Source organism: Ailuropoda melanoleuca, chromosome 13, assembly GCF_002007445.2.
Source record: "Ailuropoda melanoleuca isolate Jingjing chromosome 13, ASM200744v2, whole genome shotgun sequence".
Lineage (NCBI taxonomy): Eukaryota > Metazoa > Chordata > Mammalia > Carnivora > Ursidae > Ailuropoda > Ailuropoda melanoleuca.
Genome location: NC_048230.1, coordinates 24,969,353 through 24,989,824, shown reverse-complemented (window position 1 = coordinate 24,989,824; position 20,472 = coordinate 24,969,353). Strand labels below are relative to the sequence as shown.

Below are 20,472 nucleotides of genomic sequence, written 5' to 3'. Positions count from 1 at the left end.
AATCATATGATTTCTGAATTTTTGTTTCTGAATAAAATCTAAGACATTGATAGATTTGCGAATGTTGTACCACACCTGCATCCCAGGTATGAATCCCACTTGGTCATGATGGGTAATCCTTTTAATGTAGAGTTGGATTCTATTTGCCAGGATCTTGTTGAGGATTTTGGCATCCATATTCATTAGCGAAATCGGTCTGTAATTCTCCTTTTTGTTGGGGTCTTTGCCTGGTTTGGGGATCAAGGTAATATTGGCCTCATAGAATGAGTTCCATATTCATTAGCGAAATCGGTCTGTAATTCTCCTTTTTGTTGGGGTCTTTGCCTGGTTTGGGGATCAAGGTAATATTGGCCTCATAGAATGAGTTTGGTAGCTTTCCTTCTGTTTCTATTTTTTGAAATAGCTTTAGGAGAATAGGTATTATTTCTTCTTTGAATGTTTGGTAGAATTCCCCAGGAAAACCATCCGGGCCTGGAGTTTATAGGTTTCCAGGAAGGCCTCCATCTCTTCCAGATTGCTTAATTTATTGGCATAAAGCTGTTGATAAATGTTTCTAATAATCCTTCAATTTCATTGCTGTTGGTGGTGACCTCTCCTTTTTCATTCATAATTTTATTAATTTGGGTCCTTTCTCTATTCTTTTGGATAAGTCTTGCCAGAGGTCTGTCAATTTTATTAATTCTCTCAAAGAACCAGCTTTTAGTTCTGTTGATCTGCTCTACTGTACTGGTTTCTAATTCGTTGATTTCTGCTCTAATCTTGGTCAACTGCTTCCTCGTGTGTGGATTAGGCCTGTCCCTCTGTTGCTGTTCCAGCTTCTTGAGGTGAGAATATAAAAACTGCATTTTAGATTTTTCTATTCTCTTGAGTGAGGCTTGGATGGCTATGTATTTCCCCCTTAGGACTGCCTTTGCAGTATCCCATAGGTTTTGGACCATTGTGTTTTCATTCTCGTTGGTCTCCATAAATTGTTTAATTTGATTTTTGATTTCCTGATTTATCGAATCATTCCTGAGCAGGATGGTTCTTAGTCTCCAAGTGTTTGAGTTTCTTCCAAATTTTTCCTTGTGGTTAGTTCCACTTTCAAAGCGTTGTGGTCTGAGAATATGCAGGGGATAATTTCAGTCTTTTGGTATCGGTTGAGACCTGTTTTGTGTAAAGAAGTCTTTAATTAAAGACATTGAAATGCACATGGATCAGATCATAGTAAAGCTGAAGACAAAATAAAAAGATCCACATATGGATAAATCATAGTGAAACCACAAAACAATAAAGATAATAGAATATCCTTAAAATCAGACAAATGGGGGGAAATTATTACCTTCAGAGTGGCAACAAGAATGAACGCCAACTTCTCAATAGCAACAATGAAATCCAAAGACAGTGGAAGGATATCTTCAATGTGCCAGGAGGAACCCTAAATGGCCAATAAATGTATGAAAGCGTTCAGTCTCACTAGCAGAGAAATAGAAACTGAAACCATAGGAGACACCATTACACAACTCCCAGCTTGGCAAAACTTTTAAAACATTTGGCACCATTTATCCATCCTACTGTTGAATTGCTTCCAGTTTGGAAGTAGTATGAACAATACTACTATAAACACTCTGTACGTGGCACCTACTACGTGTGCATGAGTTTTTGTAGAACACAACCCACATATATGCTATCTACAAAAGATTCACGTCAAACATTAAATCAGGTAGATTGAAAGTAAAAGGATGGAAAAAGATACATCATGCAAACATTAATCCACAAAAATTATTTTTTTGTAAAATATGTGGGGAGATGGATGTTCTCAACTTACTGTGGTGATCATTTTATAATACATACATACATGGAATCCTTATACACCTGAAAATAATACAATGTTATATGTCAATTATATCTCCATTTTTTAAAAAAATAAATTTTAATTTGCTTTTAATAAATCAGGAGTGGTTGTATTATTATCAAAGTAATCCTAAATATATAAAACAAGAAATCTTCCAAACACATGAGCAAAAGCTAATAGGGTGGAAGGAAGGAATAGACAAATCCGTAAGAATGCATATTGCATGACTGCATTTATATAACATTTGTGAAATAAAATAATTACAGGGATGGAGAATAGATTCATGGTTGCCAGGGCTTAGGGATTGGGAGGGAGGAGTGGGTGTGGCTGTAAAGGGGTTGGCATTTTCTTATGAAAATGGTACAGTTAGGTATCTTGATCCTGGTGGTGGTTGCATGGAGCCACACATGTGATAAAACTGCATAGAGCTACACACACATGCACACGCATGCACACACACCAATAAATGCCTGCATCACTGGCAAAATCTGAATAAACTCTATGGATTGTATGAATGTCAGTTTCCTGGATTTAATACTGTACTACAGTCATATAAGATGTTAACATTCGGGGGCCTGGGTGAAGGGTACACAGGACCTCCCTGAACATTTCTTTGCACACTTTTGCACTTTTCTGTAAATCTATAATTATTTCAAAATAATCTTTTAATTGTAGAAGAAGAATCTTTGTAACTTTGGTTTAGGCATAGATTCATTCGATAGGACACCCAAAGCATGATTTGAAAGAAAAATACTCATTTGGACTTCATCAAAATTAAAAACGTGTGCTCTTTGAAAGACACTAAGAAAATGAAAAGACAAGACACAGATTATCAGAAAATGACTGCAGGGGCGCCTGGGTGGCACAGCGGTTAAGCGTCTGCCTTCAGCTCAGGGCGTGATCCTGGCGTTATGGGATCGAGTCCCATCGGGCTCCTCTGCTATGAGCCTGCTTCTTCCTCTCCCACTCCCCCTGCTTGTGTTCCCTCTCTCGCTGGCTGTCTCTATCTCTGTCGAATAAATACATAAAATTAAAAAAAAAAAGAAAAGAAAGAAAATGACTGCAAATTACCTATCTGATAAAGTACTATATCTAGAATATATAAAGAATCCTCACAACTCAATAGTAAGAATGCAAACCTAATACATAAATGGGCAAAAGAACTGAACGGATGACTCACCAAAGAAGAGATATGGATGGCAAATCAGCACATGAAAAGATGCTCAACATTATGATCATTAAGGAAATGAAAATTTAAAGCACCACACATCTAGAATACACAAAAAATATTTTTAAAATTGGCAATACCAAGGGCTGGAAAGGGTAAGGAGCAACTAGGACTCTCATTCCTTGTTGATGAAAATGCAAAATGGTACAACCACTTTGGAAAACAGTTTGCCAGGTTCTTATAATATTAAACATACATCTACATATATGACCTCTCTCTATATATCCCACTCCCTGATAGTAAATAAAATCAAACCTGTATTTGAATATTTATAGTGGCTTTATTCCTACTCATCAAAAACTGGAAACAACTCATGTCCTTCCACTAGTGAGTGGATACGCAAACTGTGGCACATAAAAAAATGGAAATCTGCCCAATAAAAATGAACAAACTTTTGGGGCGCCTGGGTGGCACAGCGGTTAAGCGTCTGCCTTCGGCTCAGGGCGTGATCCTGGCGTTAAGGGATCGAGTCCCACATCAGGCTCCTCCGCTATGAGCCTGCTTCTTCCTCTCCCACTCCCCCTGCTTGTGTTCCCTCTCTCGCTGTCTCTATCTCTGACGAATAAATAAATAAAATCTTTAAAAAAATAAATAAATAAATAAATAAAAATGAACAAACTTTAAACACACTCAACAGCATGAATGCATTCAACTGCATTATGCTAAGCGGAGAAGGCAGACACAAAGAACACGTACTGTCTAATTCCATTTATAGGACATTCTGGAGTAAAACTGTGGGCATAGGAAAGCAATCCGTGTTTGCCTAGAGCTGGGGCTGTGGGCAGAGATCGACTACAATGGGACACAGAGGCATTTGGGAGGGGTGGTTAGGGAACTGCTCTATATCTTGATTGTGGTAGTGGCTACATGACCACGTGTTTGTCAAACTTAGGCTAAAAAGGATGAATTGTATTATGTGTATATTAAACCTCAATAAATCTGACTAAAAAGAACTGGCAAAAAAATTTTAAGGAATCTATCCTAAAGAAAAATGTGAACATGTTCGGCATTATCAATAACAGCAATAAAGCTGGAAACAATCTGAAGGTCTTTAATAAGCTAGTAGTTAAACAAATTACTTAATCTTAGGTTTGGCTCTGAGTAACAGCAACAGAATACCAGGACTTCACACAGTTAGAAGTTTGTTAATTTCTTTCACACCTAAAACTTCAGAGGTAGAGACTCAGGGCTCGGATGACAGCTCTGAACTAGAACGCTATCAGAGAGCCAGGTTGTTTTCAGCTTCCTACTCCACCGTAGCTAGGAGGTGGCCCTGGCTCATGGTCCAAGATGAAGCTCCAACCATCAGACTCAGCCATCACACCCATGTCAGCAGGATGAAGGCAGGTGAGAAGACGGGACAAAGACTAGTGTCAGCTTCTTCTTTGATAAAGTCCCTGGAACATGCCACATAGTCTCCTGCTTACATCACATTGGCTAGCTTAATCACATAGCCACAGGGAGCTGCAAAGGATGCTGGAGAAACTAGTCTTTATTGGGGGCAGCCATTGTCAGGTAAAAAGTGGGGGTCAACCAAGTTTCTGCCACACCAGGCACCTATCCGGGCTCTAAGGCATATTATGTAAGGTGAACAAAGCAAGTTACAGAACAGTGCGTATAACACAGATGATTCACATACGGCATTTGTGTATTTACATGCTATGGATGTGTGCAAATGAGTAGAAGACCATTTGGAAGGGTGCAAACATCTGGAAGGGTAATCTAGTCACCTGGGAGGGAAGGGAGGACAAAGTGAGGAAGGACTTTTTTTACTCTATAGTCTTAGATCCTGCTAGATTTGTTTACATCAAGAGTGTTTCATGCAGAGCAGAATGGTGCTTGCCAGGGACTGGGAGGTAGGAATATGGGAGAGGATGGTAAAAGGGTACAAACTTTCAGTAATAAGATGGGTAAGTTCTGAGGCTCTAACATGTAGCCTGGTGACTAAAGTTAATTAGTATTGCATACTTGAAATTTGCTGAGAGTAGATCTTACCAGTTCTCTTTCTCTCTCTCTCTCTCTCTCTCTCTCTCACACACACACACACACACAAAGGTAACTGTGTGAAGTAGTGAATGTGGTAATTAACTTGATTGTGAGAATCATTTCACAGTGTATACATATATCAAATCATCACATTGTATAACACAAGTTTCTTTGTCCATTATGCCTCAGTAAAGCTGGAGAAAATAAAAACTGGGGTGAAAAGAATAGAATGTAGCAAAATCGATCATAATCACTACGCAAATATCAATTGCATTTCTTATGTAGTAAAATTTACCCAGAAAATGTGATTTCTAAAAGATATCTTTCACAATATTAGATAAATAACTGGAAGTTATTCTTAAAAATGATACGAAAGCACATACAGAAGAATAACTTTTTACTGAAGAACATTAAGGAAGACCTCAATAAATGGAAATGATATTCAATGTTTTGGCTAGACAAACACAATATCATAGGGATGTCAATTTTCCTCAATATCTTTATAGGTTTAAGGCAAATCTTAGGATCTTATTGTATATAAAAAACTGATTTTAAAATTTATATGAAGGGGCGCCTGGGTGGCACAGCGGTTAAGCGTCTGCCTTCGGCTCAGGGCGTGATCCTGGCGTTATGGGATCGAGCCCCACATCAGGCTCTTCCGCTATGAGCCTGCTTCTTCCTCTCCCACTCCCCCTGCTTGTGTTCCTTCTCTCGCTGGCTGTCTCTATCTCTGTCAAATAAATAAATAAAATCTTTTTAAAAAAATAAAAAATAAAATAAAATTTATATGAAAGAGGAGTGGAGAAAGAATATTTGACTTGACGGCGTGGAGTTGACAGAGTTCTTGCCTTACCAAGTATCATGTTATATTGGGGAGCAACTGTGACTAAAATGTCATGGTTCTGGCACAGATAGAAAAATAATACCAATTGAACCCTCACCTATATGAAAATCTTATTGAGGACAGAGGAGGCATTGGACACTTTATGACAATATGGCACTGCAGGGAAAGGATGGCACCATTCAGTAAATATGTTGAAATTATCATTATCCATATTTTTAAAATGAAATTTGATTTATATCAAAGAATTTTTTAAAAGAATTCTTAAAAATTATTCTGAACTACCAAAGCCTTAAATGTGAAAGGCAAAATGATTAAATGTTTAGAAAACAATATAGGAAAATATGTGCATGACCTAGGAGAATCAGTCATTTCTTAAATAAGATACAAGAATCGCAATCCGAAAATTAAAAGAGTGATAAAGTCAACCTGTTTAACAATGAAATGATACTGGGTTAATATCCAGAATATAGAACAACTCCTACAACTCAATAACAAAAAACAAACAACATGATTCTAAAAATAGGCAAAGGACTCGAATGGACATTTCTCCAGGTAAGATACTCCAATGGCCAACAAGCACATGAAAAGAGGTTCAACATCACACACCATTGAAGAAATGCAAATCAAACAACAAGGGGATACCACCTGCTGTGTATTAGGACGGCCACTATCAAGAAAAGAGAGAAAAAGAAAAGAATAAATGTTGGTGATGATGTGGAGAAACTGAAATCCTTATGCACTATTGATGGGAACATAAAATAGTGCAGCTACTATGGAAAGCAGTATGGCGGTTCCTCAAAAAATTAAAAACAGAATCGCTATATGATCTATTAATTCCACCGCGGTGTATATTCCCATGAAAAATGAAAGCAGGGACTCAAACAGATATTTATACACCCATGTTTCTAGTAGCATTACTCACAACAGCCAAAAAGTGAATACAATCCTAATGTCCATTGACTGATGAGTGGGTAAACCAAATATGGTATACACATGCAATGGAACATTATTTATCTATTTAGAAATAGAAGAAATTCTGACACATGCTATTACATGGTTGAACCTTGAAGATATTATGCTAAATGAAATAAGCCAGTCATCAAAAGACAAATAATGTATGAATCTACTTATCCCATGTGCCCAGAATAGTGACTGTCACATAATAGGTGTTTAATAACATTTGTTAAGTGAATGAATGAATGAATCTGTAACAGCCTCACACCCATAATAAGTATTCAGGGATGTTTTTGTCCACAAGTCAATTTCCAGATGTTTCAAAAACTTCCAAAATAGTCAGGGTTTTCAACACATATATGGGAATCCACACCCAGTAAATATTCGTCTGCTGATGACTTTCACCTAAGCTAACCCACAATGAAATAAAAACAGATTAAATATTTCCTTCCAGGTTTGCTTCAGATTTTGCAGGGTCAGGAAATATGTTAATGTCCTTCGGAAGTCCCACAACACATAACAGCAATTAGGGGTGTGTTCCTAATTGCCAAAATGGGTAAGAGAAAACAACGATCCCCAAACATCAGTAAGTGTCAACAGAAGATAATGGCATGTCAGCCAAAATGGAAGTTACCTTCCCATTAGAAACAGTGCCAGGAGGGAGGGGGAAACCAGGGATTGAACGACCATTCGGAAGGAGTAACAATTACAGATCTGTTCTCTACTTCTGTGGAAAGAACTGTGAAAATAAAAGTAGAAAAGATCTCAGAAACGTCAATATCTATTAGCATAATAGCCCAAAACCATGACGCCAGATTTTTATGGTGTGGTGGACTGATGAGCGTTATCTTCTAAGGATGGAAGTAAAGAATGACTCACTCGCAATTTAAAAAGGCAAGAAGGAAACTGACATTGCTCCACCCAGACCCATTTCTCAGATAACCACCAACCTGAGGGCATGCCCTCCTACAGAAAGGAGCCCAGCTAAGTTAGTTACTAATTAGGAAAAATCATCCAATTATGGTAACTTGCTGAGGCTGGCAAGCCATGTTTTACTCTGTGTAGGCAGAATTCCGTCCAGGACACACTGGAGAATTGTCTATAAAAAGGGAAACAAAACAATGGAGATGAAGAGGCACTCCATCCCGGCTCTCTCCGAGACAGCGGTGCGACGCGTCAGCCCTGACACCATGTCTCTTCGACTCTCCAGTGGATCCAGGAGGGCCTGTCCCCGTCCTGCTGCAGGATCGCTCAGGCTCTCCGGCGGGGGGGCCAGCTTCGGAGCCGGCAATGCTTTCAGCCTGCCTGGAATTGGAAGTGGTTTCTCATGTGCCTTTGGGGGCGGCTCATCAGGAGGAAATGCAGGGGGAAGCAATCTCTGTGCTGGCTTTACCCTGAACGAGGGGGGCCTCCTCTCTGGCAACGAGAAGGTCACCATGCAAAACCTCAATGACCGCCTGGCCTCCTACCTGGAGAGTGTGCGAGCTCTGGAGGAGGCCAACGCCGACCTGGAGCAGAAGATCAAGGGCTGGTATGAGAAATTCGGGCCTGGTTCTTGCCGTGGTCTTGATCACGACTATAGTAGATATTTCCCAATAATTGATGATCTTAAAAATCAGGTAAGAAATTACACTTCACAATCATTTTTACATAGTTCTATTTCCAAACATTCTTTTCCTTTCTTCGCTGAATACTAAAAATGTTGATCATTCCTATGTGTAAGTTCTTTTTTTTAAAGATTTTTATTTATTTATTTGAGAGGAAGAGTAATAGAGCACTGGTGGGGCGAGGGGCACAGGAAGAGGGAGAAGCAGACTCCCCTCTGAGCAGGGAGCCCAACAAGGGGCTCGATCCCAGGACCCTGGGATCATGACCTCAGCTGAAGGTAGATGCTTAACCGACTGAGCCACCCAGATGCCTCGCTATGTGTAATTTCCTAAAGGGAATTTCAATTTAGCCTTGGAAATAAGCATTAAGCAGATTCATTTGGTGAACCTCGAGATAAAATGTCATATCTAGTAACTGTATTAATTTTTATTATTCCCACTCCCTAATCTTAAAAAAAAAAAACTTGTTTTTTATTGGTTGTGCTAAATGGCCTTTTAAAAGTCAGACTCCCCATTTCCAGATCATTGCTTCCACCACCAGCAATGCTACTGCTGTCCTACAGATTGATAATGCCAGGCTGACAGCAGACGACTTCAGACTCAAGTAAGTCGACTTAGAGAGTGAAAAAATACGCAAAGCATTAAATTGAATTTATTTTTTGAGCCCTCCATTAACTATTACCAACTCTTACTGCAACACTGGTAAAACACTTGGATTTAAATAAACAGAACGTAAAATAAAATAAACAGAATAAACAGAATGTTACTACTTTTTTATATTTTTATATTTGGCTATGAAACATAAAAAACAAACTGCTATTAAAGCAGTGTCCAATCTCCTAGTTCAAATGCCTCAAATTAAAGAAAATAATAATTATTATTATGCAGTATACTTTGAAAATGTCTCTTGTGGCCAAATCTACCACTTGAAAATTCCAGAATTCTAGTCCTTGATCATTGATTGGTGACTACTTCTCCTGCCATATGACAGACTGGAAAATCATTAATATTCCTTAAGGTATGAAAATGAGCTGGCTCTTCACCAGAGTGTGGAGAGTGATGTCAATGGACTACGCAGAGTTCTGGATGAAATCACCTTGTGCAGAACAGACCTGGAGATTCAGTATGAAACCCTCAGTGAGGAGATGACCTACCTGAAAAAGAACCATAAGGAGGTAAGAATTGCCTACATGCATTTTGCTATCCCTCTGCAGACGCCATCCATCCGGCGGAAGATAATGCATTTGACTTCTTAAATCAGAAATTGGTACTAAAGACCCATTGTCAGATAGGCACTGAGCCATGAGTTGTCTTGAGAAATGGCAAAGTGTTTTTGCACAGATTCACCCTTGCTCTTGCATCAAGTTTCCCATGGGAAAAAAAAAAAAAAAAGAAGAATCTTGTTTTCTAGATCAATCAGGATTACAAGAGTAGTGTTTGGCTAGGTAATTATAGCTAAGTTAAAATGGGACAGTTAAGAGATTACATCTAATTACATAAAATAGCTATACTGTAAGGACATCCTAAGAAAACTAGATTTAAATTTCTATAGAATAGTGGCAGATTCAAAGCACCTAAACATTGACTTTGTACATACATTAAATATATACATTTAATATTAATGCATATTCTTAATAGGTGTGTCTATAAAAATAGTGAGACTGAAAATAAATTGTCACATCAAAATCTTTTCTGCCAAATAAAGAGTATACTTCAAAGCGGTCATCGTTGGAAGCTAGGTTCAAAATCGGATCTTACAGACACTATTCCAGACACATCTTTGGGATTGCTTTCAGAACCACTGTTTTCTGAAAAAAACTTTATTCTTTGAAAATGAAGTTGATATTTTTTAATTTATTTTTTTAAAGATTTATTTATTTATTTATTTATTTATTTATTTATTTATTCGACAGAGATAGAGACAGCCAGCGAGAGAGGGAACACAAGCAGGGGGAGTGGGAGAGGAAGAAGCAGGCTCATAGCGGAGGAGCCTGATGTGGGGCTCGATCCCATAACGCTGGGATCACGCCCTGAGCCGAAGGCAGACGCTTAACCACGTGCCACCCAGGCACCCCTGGGGTTGATATTTTTAAACAGCCAAAAGGCTTCTACAGTCAAGCCAAATACTTAGAGCAGGAGATCAGACTAAAAATGCTATTTGATTAGTCACGAGCCTGTCTTGTAAAAATAACTTCTTGAAGAACAACATTTCTATGGTTCAAGCATGGGTATAGCCCATGGTAGTTACTCAATAAACTTTTGATAAATTGAATGCCATTGATTTTTTTTAATGCCTCACTTACAGGCAAACCCACATGCATCTCTTTTATCTTTTTCTGCTTGAACTGGGGAAGTTTTCACTAAGTCCTCTGAAGTAAAAACCACATCTGACGATAGAGAAGATCTGGGGCTACCAGGGAGGAAAGAATGCTAGAATCACTCAAGGGACTTGGGGCAGGAAGGAAAGAAAACCTCATTATTGATCAACATAAGGACCTATCAAACCCAGCCCGTGGGTGGGGAGGAGAGTTTCTGCAGCAGAGACAGAAGCTGACCCGTATGATTTCAGTGCACACAGTCCTAGCAGGGATGTCTGCCAAGCACAATCTGAGAGCGCAAACTCACTCCATCCCAACAGCACACGCTGCTGGTGGAATCATGTGTGGACTTTGACCGCAAAACGGATTGCAACATCTACAGTGATGACAACGATCGTAATAACTAGCATGTGTTTAGCATTTATACACCAGGTATATTATCGGTCATTTTACTAGTAGTTCTTTCACGCCTTTCAACAACCCAGAGAAGGACTTTTATCCTCAACTTTCTGATAACCATATTGAGATTCAAGTTCATCCAGCCACTACAAGGCAGAACCAGGATTCGCAGAGAGACGTGTCTGACACCCAACGTCCCTGTGTAAGCTTAACAGCTTCTTAAACAGCTAGGATTCTTTAGAGGATGGTGTTCTCCCTTTATTAATTATAAATAAATAAATATATGTATAAGTATCAAGAAATATATACACATAAATATTTATTTATCATTATTTCAATTGTTCAGAATAACTCAGACTCAGCCCCTGGCCCCTGTTCGAGCTGTGTTCAGGATCTGGCTGAGTCAAGAACACATCAAAGCTGCTTGCTAAGTGGAGTGAAGACCAGTCCACCAACATGGAGACATTTCAGCTGTAAATGAATAGAATAAGCGATGATGGATAATTCATTTTGAATATCTTCAGGATTTTCATTCGTAAAAGGAATTAAGACTTTCTGTGCCACAGAACTAAAACCAGTGAACTGGGGTCATAAACGCAGGACTTTGGTTCACTGTATGCGAGAGCTCTGGAGCAATGGAAAAGCTCTCTCATTAGGAAGCGGGCTACGTCATGAGATGGGAAACATAAAAAGTAGAGGAGACTCATGGCACAGTCAGGGAGGTGAAGCCCGACGAACTCTAAGAACCCTTCCAAAGCTAAGCCTCTAGACTTTTCTATGAGATCCCCGCATACCTGAGCTCCACACTTTCTTGCCCCTAGGAAATGCAGGTCCTGCAGTGCGCAGCGGGAGGGAACGTGAACGTGGAGATGAACGCGGCGCCCGGCGTGGACCTCACGGTCCTGCTGAACAACATGCGGGCCGAGTACGAAGCCCTGGCAGAGCAGAACCGCAGGGACGCGGAGGCCTGGTTCAACGAGAAGGTGAGTCCCGTCCAAAAAAAGCGATCTCTCTGCATCTTAGTGATGGTCACAAAACGAAGATTTGCTCCCTTGCTTCTATCCCTTTTCAGAGTGCGTCCCTGCAACAGCAGATCTCCGAGGACGTTGGGGCCACAACCTCCGCCCGGAATGAGCTGACCGAAATGAAACGCAACCTCCAAACACTGGAAATTGAACTTCAATCTCTCTTAGCCACGGTATGAAAACGGCAACTGCTTGCCATCTCCTGGAGTATCGTTTTAAATAAGCACGAGTTGGTTTTGAAACCCTTGACCGTGGTGAGAATATATCCACATGCATATTTATGCAATTAACCGAGAACCCAAGAATAGGATTTTACATTGAACAGCTGCAACAGCAACATTAATGTCTCTAGCTCATTCCACCAAAAAGAGAGATGCACTCGTTTTTAAGAATGCCATAGAGTCATCTTCACTCTGTGTCAATGTGACATTGAACACAGTTGGAGACAAAATAAACAAGAGAAGAAAGTCATCAGAGCACGTTTCTGCAGATCTCAGGTTCGTTCTCGTTTCCTGACAGAAACACTCCCTGGAGTGCTCCCTGACCGAGACCGAAGGCAACTACTGCACCCAGCTCGCCCAGATCCAGGCTCAGATCGGGGCCCTGGAAGAGCAGCTGCACCAGGTCAGGACCGAGACGGAGGGCCAGAAGTTGGAGTACGAGCAGCTGCTCGACATCAAGGTCCACCTGGAAAAGGAGATTGAGACCTACTGCCTCCTCATCGGTGGAGACGATGGGTAGGTGAAATAATTTCCAGGGAGGATGTCCTGTAGCGAAGTCCACTTGACACTCAGATCCCTGGAACATGACCGTGAACTGACATGACTGCATTTATTATCATGAATGCTAAACATTAAATATAATACCTGACCGCCAAGATACAAATTAACAACAGCTTACAGAACCAAAATGGGACAAGCCCTGTATTAAAGGTATGACAATTAAAAATATCACCTCTTGGGACACCTGCGGGGCTCAGTCAGTGAAGCGTCTGCCTTCGGCTCAGGTCAGGATCCCAGGGTCCTGGGATTGAGTCCATACCCAGCTCCTTGCTCAGCGGGAGGCTGGCTTCTCCCTCTGCCTGCTCTGCCTGCACCTCCCCCTGCTTGTGCTCTCTCTCTCTGTTAAATAAATAAATAAAATCTTAAAAAAGAGAATCACCTCTTGATGCTAAAACAGAATAGTTCCAGCTGTGTAACCCGCTGCAACTGTTCTCACCAAACAGCTAAAGAAAATGCAAGAGCGAATCAAGAATTGAAAAGGTTTTCTCTAGGGGCACCTGGGTGGCTCTATTGGTTGGGCATCCAGCTAATGATTTCAGCTCAGGTCATGATCTCGGGGTCATGAAATCAAGCCCCACATCAGGCTCTGTGCTGAGTGTGAAGCCTGCTTGAGATTCTCTCTCCCTCTCTCTCTGCCCCTCCCCCCCACTCACGCACTTGCACTCTCTCTAAAATACAATCTTTTTTTAAAAAGAAAGAGGGGGTTCTTTCTAAATCATCCTCTTTTGTGAGTTTCCAACAACATGTGTTCACAGGGCTTGCAAGTCTGGAGGCTACAAGTCTAAAGATTATGGATCTGGAAACGTGGGAAATCAAGTCAAAGGTAATTGAAATGAAATTCTGTTTTTATGCTATGCTATTTCGTTTGCAATGTCCAGCTTTGTTGTTTTTCTGTTCCCAGGGCTTAGTAAGAATAGATAATGGTAGAGATTTATAGTGCCTATATCAGAGTATGCTGGATGTCTAATGATGTGCACCAATTTTAAACAAAGTAATATGTCACCATGTTTTGGCTAGCCAAGAAATCAAAATTCACCAAAAATTCATCTATTTGTGCTTACTGGATAGTCCATCCTATTTCAAATCCTATTATTCCTGTAATTTATATAATTTCTGATTCATCTTTTGTTTTCAATTTTTTCATTGTGGTAAAATACACAGAACCTAGTTTATAGTCTTAACCGTTTTCAGGGGACAGTTCAGTGGCATTAAGTACATTCACCTTGTGGTACAACCAGCCAACACCGTCCATCTCCAGAACTCCTTTGATCTTGCTCTGTTGCTAGTAAACAATAGCTCCCCATTCCCTCCTCCCCCAGCCCCTGGCAACCACCATTCTACTTTCTCTCTCTACAGAGACTACTCTGGGTCCCTCATATAAGTAGAATCATACAATATTTGTCTTTTTTGGTGATAACTTATTTCACTGGGCATCATGTCTTCGAGATTCATCCATGTTGCAGCATGTGTCTGAATATCCTTCCTTTTGAAAGCTGAATAATATTCCATTGAATGTATAGACCAACTTTTGTTTATCTGTTCATCCTTTGGGTGGATCCTTGGGCTGCTTCCACATGTTAGCTAGCGTGATCTTATTCACCTTTTCTCAACTTTCTAAAATCTCCTTTTAAATTTTAATTTTTAGATCTGGCCAAAGCCATAGTGGTTAAGAAAGTTCTTGAGGAGGTAGACCAGCGAAGCAAAATACTTACCACCAGGCTCCACTCCCTGGAAGAGAAATCTCAAAACAATTAATTCAAAGGGGCGCCTGGGTGGCACAGCGGTTGGGCGTCTGCCTTCGGCTCAGGGCATGATCCCGGCGTTATAGAATCGAGCCCCACATCAGGCTCCTCCGCTATGAGCCTGCTTCTTCCTCTCCCACTCCCCCTGCTTGTGTTCTCTCTCACTGGCTGTCTCTATCTCTGTCAAATAAATAAATAAAATCTTTAAAAAAAAAAAACAATTAATTTAAGACACAAGAGGGAGCATATGCCAAATACTAAGAAGAGGGAGCAGTATGTCTGGAAAAATGAGCAAGCCTAAGAAAAAAATGCCTGTCCTATTTTCTTTCTGTTACTGAAATATAAGCACTGTGTGGGCAATCAATAGAGGTATCTCCCCATTCGTCGGGAAGGATGTCACGTACAAATTTGATGAGTCATTGATTGCCATACAAAAAAATGTTATCAGTTCTTTGTATTCAATAAACCTTCTTCCTTTAGCAAGTTACCACTGGTGGTATTGTCTTATCTTTCAAATGCTCATGTCCCTGGTACAGATGTATGAACACCTAACAGCTTTTAATTTATATGAAAATTTTTACCAAAAAATGACAGGCTTCCCCTTAGATTTTTCGTGAGGCTTTCCCAATAATTCAAAATAAGATAAACTCAGAAGGATAAAAATGCTTCCACTTAAATCTCCAATCGGCCATGCTGTGATATAATAGCAAGCCTCTTCTCATTCATAAGAGCTATGATGTATACATTTCAGGTTCATCTGCAAAATAATATTACTATTTCTCTCAAGTGGTTATTGTAAAGATGAAACAAATAAATTATTGGATTATGCATCTGTTGAGCAAGCATTCAATAAATGCTAACTCAGTTTTTCCTATTCGACATTTGTAATGATGAATGTTCAAATCTCATTTCCTGTTTGAGTACGTATTTAAACACTATTCCAAGTAGCGGGAGGTTAAGCAAAAGTTCTGGTTTAGAATTCACGTTCTATTAATGGAGCCATTCACTTGTATTACAAAGCATGCTTGATGCCTCTAAGTCTCTTGACCAATGGATTCATCTTTAATAAAGGGAAATAAATCAGATGAACTGAAAACATGATTTTCTCAGATCAAATATGGCCCCTAGATGCTCTGTTGATTCTCAGTCTCCTGTGGATGGACCGTCCATATTGTAACCCATCCATGAAAATTTGATCTCATGCTTCTTCTGAAAATTGAGCAGAAAAGATACTGGGATCCTTCAAGGACACTAGAATTATCCTTGAATTACTTTTATTATCTTCTAATGAATCTTAGCCAGAGGCCACTACAGTCAAAATGCCTAACAGTATCCTCCATCAGATTATGTGAAACAAACCATTATAGTCTTGGAGAAAATTCCACTCAGAAAATATATCTTGTAATTTTCTAAATGCTGAAGGAACTTATACCACCTTTCCCACCTATCATCAAATCCCACTTCATTAAAGTGATGATGCCAAGTGTAAATTCTGACCACAAAGGTATACATTTGTCAAAATGTATAGCCCCAGACGCATAAAAAGGGCGAATTTTAAAATTTCTCTTAATGATGCCTACTGGTATCTGGGAGCTGTTTCTCCATCTCAGGAGACCCAATCCTGTGCATCTCTTCCAACCGCCCATTTAGCGATGTCCCCTTAGTAGTTTGAAATCAGCCATGGAGAAGATATTTACACCAGAGAAATCGGCTAACACTACCAATCAGGACTCCCTCCTCCCTTGAGAGTTGGCTATTAAATATTTACCAGCACATCACTGATTGCACCTCAATAAAAATGACTTTTCAAAAAAAAACCCACAACGTTCCGCTGAGTGCAGAGCCCGACATGGTTTTCAATCTCATAATGAGATCACGACCTGAGCTGAAATCAAGAGTCAGACGCTTAAATGACTGAACCACGCAGGCGTCCCACACAGTGTTTAATGTTTTAGTAGGTGACCTCTATGACCTAGCCCTCACCCCCAGTTCTAACCATATTGCCCTTTATTTTATTCCTTAAATACAAGCTCATCCTGCCTCAGAGCCTTTGTGCTAACTGTTCCCTCTGCCCGAAATGCACTTGCCCCAGATCTCCTTATGGCTGGTTCCTTTTTATCATTACCATCAGAAGAGCTGTTTCTCAAACTGAGGGCTTCAGAGGGGAGAGGGGTGGGGGAATGGGATAGGCTGGTGATGGGTGGTGGGGAGGGCACGTATTGCATGGTGCACTGGGTGTTATATGCACCTAATGAATCATAGAATTTTACATCAAAAACCAGGGATGTACTGTATGGTGACTAACATAATATAATAAAAAAAATATTTTTAAAAAAATGTTAGGATGGGAGAAACGGAAAACCAAAAAAAAAAAAAAAAAAAAAAAAAAAGAGCTGCTTCTGACCACTCTAGCCAAAGTCGCTAATATAGCGCCCTGTCTTATCTCCTTGAGAACACTCATCACCATACAAAATTATCTGGTTTATTTCTTGTTTGGTGTTCCTTCCTCTAAACTAGAATGTGAGCTCTATAATGACAGGGATGTCATCCATTTTGTTCAAGTCTGTATTTCTAGCACCTAGAACAGTACCTGGCATCTGGTAAGTTCACATTAAATATTTGCTGAATGAATGAATTCATTTTTTAAGTTTATTTATTATTTGAGAGAGAGAGTGCACACGCAAGAGAGAGCACAAGCTAGCGGAGGGGCAGAGGGAGAAGGACAAGCAGACTCCCCACTGAGCAGGGAGCGCAATGCTGGGCTCAATCCCAGGACCCTGGGATCATGACCTGAGCCGCTTAACTGACTGAGCCACCCAGGCGCCCCTGAATGAATGCATTTAAAATCAGAGGTACTTTTAAGTAAACTCTATTTTAAGTAAGCTTTTTAATTTAACATACACAGAAAAAAATGCAAGATCATAGGCGTACTGCTCAACAAATTTTTATTAAATGTACAAACCCATGTAACCACTATCTGGATCAGGAAATAGAAGATTAACTCCCTAGAACCACCCTTTCCTGCTTTGTCCCAGCCACTGTCCATAGTCCCCTCCCCAAAGATAAGCACTCTCCTGATTTCTCATAAAGCAGGTCAGTGTCACCTGTCACTGGACTTTAGATAAGTGGAATAACTCCTTTGTATATGGCTTATTTCACCCAACATATTTTTTTAAGATTTTATTTATTTATTTGACAGAGAGAGACAGCCAGCGAGAGAGGGAACACAAGCAGGGGGAGTGGGAGAGGAAGAAGCAGGCTCCCAGCGAAGGAGCCTGATGTGGGGCTCGATCCCAGAACGCCAGGATCAAGCCCTGAGCCGAAGGCAGACACTCAACGACTGAGCCACCCAGGTGCCCCTCACCCAACATATTTTTGAGATTCACTCAGATTGTTGCACTACCTAAAGTTCATTGATTTTCAGTGCTGTGTAGTATTCCATTTCATAAATGAATGGCTGCTTATGTATCCACTCTGTTCATGGGCACTTGGGCTGTGTCCAGTTTTATCCTGTGATGAGTGATGTTGTGATAAGACATTTGTATGTATTTCTTTTGCTGAAAAACCAGAAGGAATATTTTTAGATCAGAAACATGTATCAGACAAAAGTCCGTAATTGAAACTATAAAAGGTCACATCTGTGATGAGTTCAGGTGTCTCCTCCTTAACTAGTCTGTCAGATTTTATTTATTTTTTTAAAGATTTTATTTCTTTATTTTGAGAGAGAAAGAGAGAGCACAAGATGGGGGAGGGTCAGAGGGAGAAGCAGACTCCCCACTGAGCAGGGAGCCCAAGGCAGGACTCAATCCCAAGACTCAACGATCATGACCTGAGCCGAAGGCAGCTGCCCAAACAACTGAGACACCCAGGCACCCCGAGTCTGGAAGCTTTTAAAGGGAGAAGAGCTTACTTTACACATTTTTTTTACTGTTTCTGCACTGTGCTTCAAAGTCCATACCTTGTACCAGCTTGGTGCCCAAGAAGTGTTCCAGTAGTGAGTTTTAGTAGAGTGACCACCTTTGCCTGAAAGAGGGGACTCGGCCCCCTGAGAAAGGGGACGTAATATGTCCACCGGAAAGACCAAGGCCCTCCACCCCTATGTCCTCCGGGGTGAGGCGCCTAGGATGTCTCGCCAGAGCTAGACTCCCATTCGAGATGAAGTTCTAGTTATCTGCATCAGCAACAGGGAGTTGATAAGCTTCGGTGAAAGAAAATTCGTATTAAAGGGATAAGGAGATAGTTGGGAGTATAAATGCAGGATGGTGTAGTTTGCATACGAAAGACATTATCCCCCGCTGAGTACTTTGCCATCTCTAAGAGCTGGCCAGCCATGGGCCAGCAAGCTGTTTAAGATGTCAAAACATCAGGAGGCCTGGGTGGCTCAGTCACTTAGGCATCTGCCTTCAGCTCAGGTCGTGATCCCAGGGTTCTAGGATGGTGGAGGTGTGGCCTGGCTATGAAGACTCCTACTCACCCTTCTGGGAGAAGCCCTTCCCCAAACACCGACTCCACGGCACTAAAGTCCATATCCTCACTCTGTATTATCATTGCCTATTTCCCATCCAACTCATGATTTGGCCGACTACACGGAAGGTCTTGGGAGTGGGAGCTATTTCGATCATCCCTGAATCCTCAGCGCCTAGCACAGGACCAAACTCAAGAGCTGAATGATGAAGAACGTGGCTCAGGCCTGTACCAAAACAATTCAACACTGCATCTAAGGCCTAAAAGGAATTTAAATAATTAGTCATGGATATTGTTAAGGGCCAAAATAAATGCAGATCATTTCACCCTGTACCACACTTAGCATAATACATCTCCAAAAGGCATCCATGAGAATGGGTGCAAGAGAATCAGACCATTGATTTGGGGGATAGGGGTTGTACAATAGTTTTCCTGAGATAATTTAGGCAAAACATGTGCCCATGACCTGTACTGTAACAAGAAACCATTCTATAGTAACATAGCCAAACTGCAAGAATGATGATTGCCCCTAATGTAATAAAACAGTGATACCCAACTCTGTTCAGTGTATGCCCCCTTTGGGATAAACATGAAAACAGCATGCCAGCCCCAGAGAAGGGCTGGTATACACGCTCGTCCCCCATTCTCAGTTAAGATTGTCATTACAAAAGGTCGCCGGTATCGGCAGGCTATGCCCTGCACTAGGGTGCCAAGCTGAGTGCCCAAGAGAGGAGGCACTTTTCTATTTTGTACAGATTTACCAGGAGTAGAGCAGGGCTGGTGCATGTCATGAAAATATCAAAATATTTCACAGGACTGGTAAGTAGCCACTGCCCAGAGACCCCCTAACTGCCCTCAACTATGGCCCCGGACCTTTCTCCATGAGTCCCTCCCCACCAGCCAGTGACTAAGCACGTGATGGCAGCAGGGGCCCCTCAGCTCCCACTCCGGACTCGCCAGCTGCCGGTGCTCATTCTGATTCATCAGCCCCCCGAGCCATAGGATTGTTGAGTATTTTAAATAGCACACTTGGTTTTATCCCTTTCCCTTTGCATGTTTCTTTGTTTTCTTGTACACATCCGTAGAAAAGCCTTAAGGAGCCATTTATAGGCTCAGGGATAGTCTGTTGTATCATATAAAACCAATTCCACAATTCCGGGTGATCAGTTTCCAGTGCACAAAACAAGCGACCAGACCAAGAGCTCTGTGACAATCAGACTGGCGCTGAGCTGTCCTGGCAGGTCAGAGCAGCATGGCTTATACCTTTTCCTCCTATTCATTTCATTAAC

The 20,472-nt window shown here is 40.9% G+C and overlaps 1 protein-coding gene across 1 annotated transcript; it reads left to right on the top strand.

Annotated features, from left to right (window-relative positions):
* The first annotated feature begins 7,991 nt into the window (after positions 1-7,991).
* KRT25 (keratin 25) lies at positions 7,992-14,746 on the top strand. Its single transcript, XM_019805635.2, has 8 exons — positions 7,992-8,465; positions 8,975-9,057; positions 9,472-9,628; positions 11,992-12,153; positions 12,243-12,368; positions 12,715-12,932; positions 13,733-13,800; positions 14,623-14,746. The coding sequence occupies exons 1-8, from the start codon at positions 8,037-8,039 to the stop codon at positions 14,730-14,732; spliced, it is 1,353 nt and encodes a 450-aa protein (XP_019661194.1). The 5' UTR covers positions 7,992-8,036; the 3' UTR covers positions 14,733-14,746.
* The last annotated feature ends 5,726 nt before the right edge of the window (positions 14,747-20,472 follow it).

Bases quoted from the DNA above. Each gene is read 5' to 3' on its own strand.
- KRT25 (XM_019805635.2), top strand. From the start codon at position 8,037: ATGTCTCTTCGACTCTCCAGTGGATCCAGGAGGGCCTGTCCCCGTCCT. The intron at 9,629-11,991 runs GTAAGAATTGCC...TCTTGCCCCTAG, and splicing joins TGAAAAAGAACCATAAGGAG to GAAATGCAGGTCCTGCAGTG. The intron at 12,369-12,714 runs GTATGAAAACGG...GTTTCCTGACAG, and splicing joins TTCAATCTCTCTTAGCCACG to AAACACTCCCTGGAGTGCTC.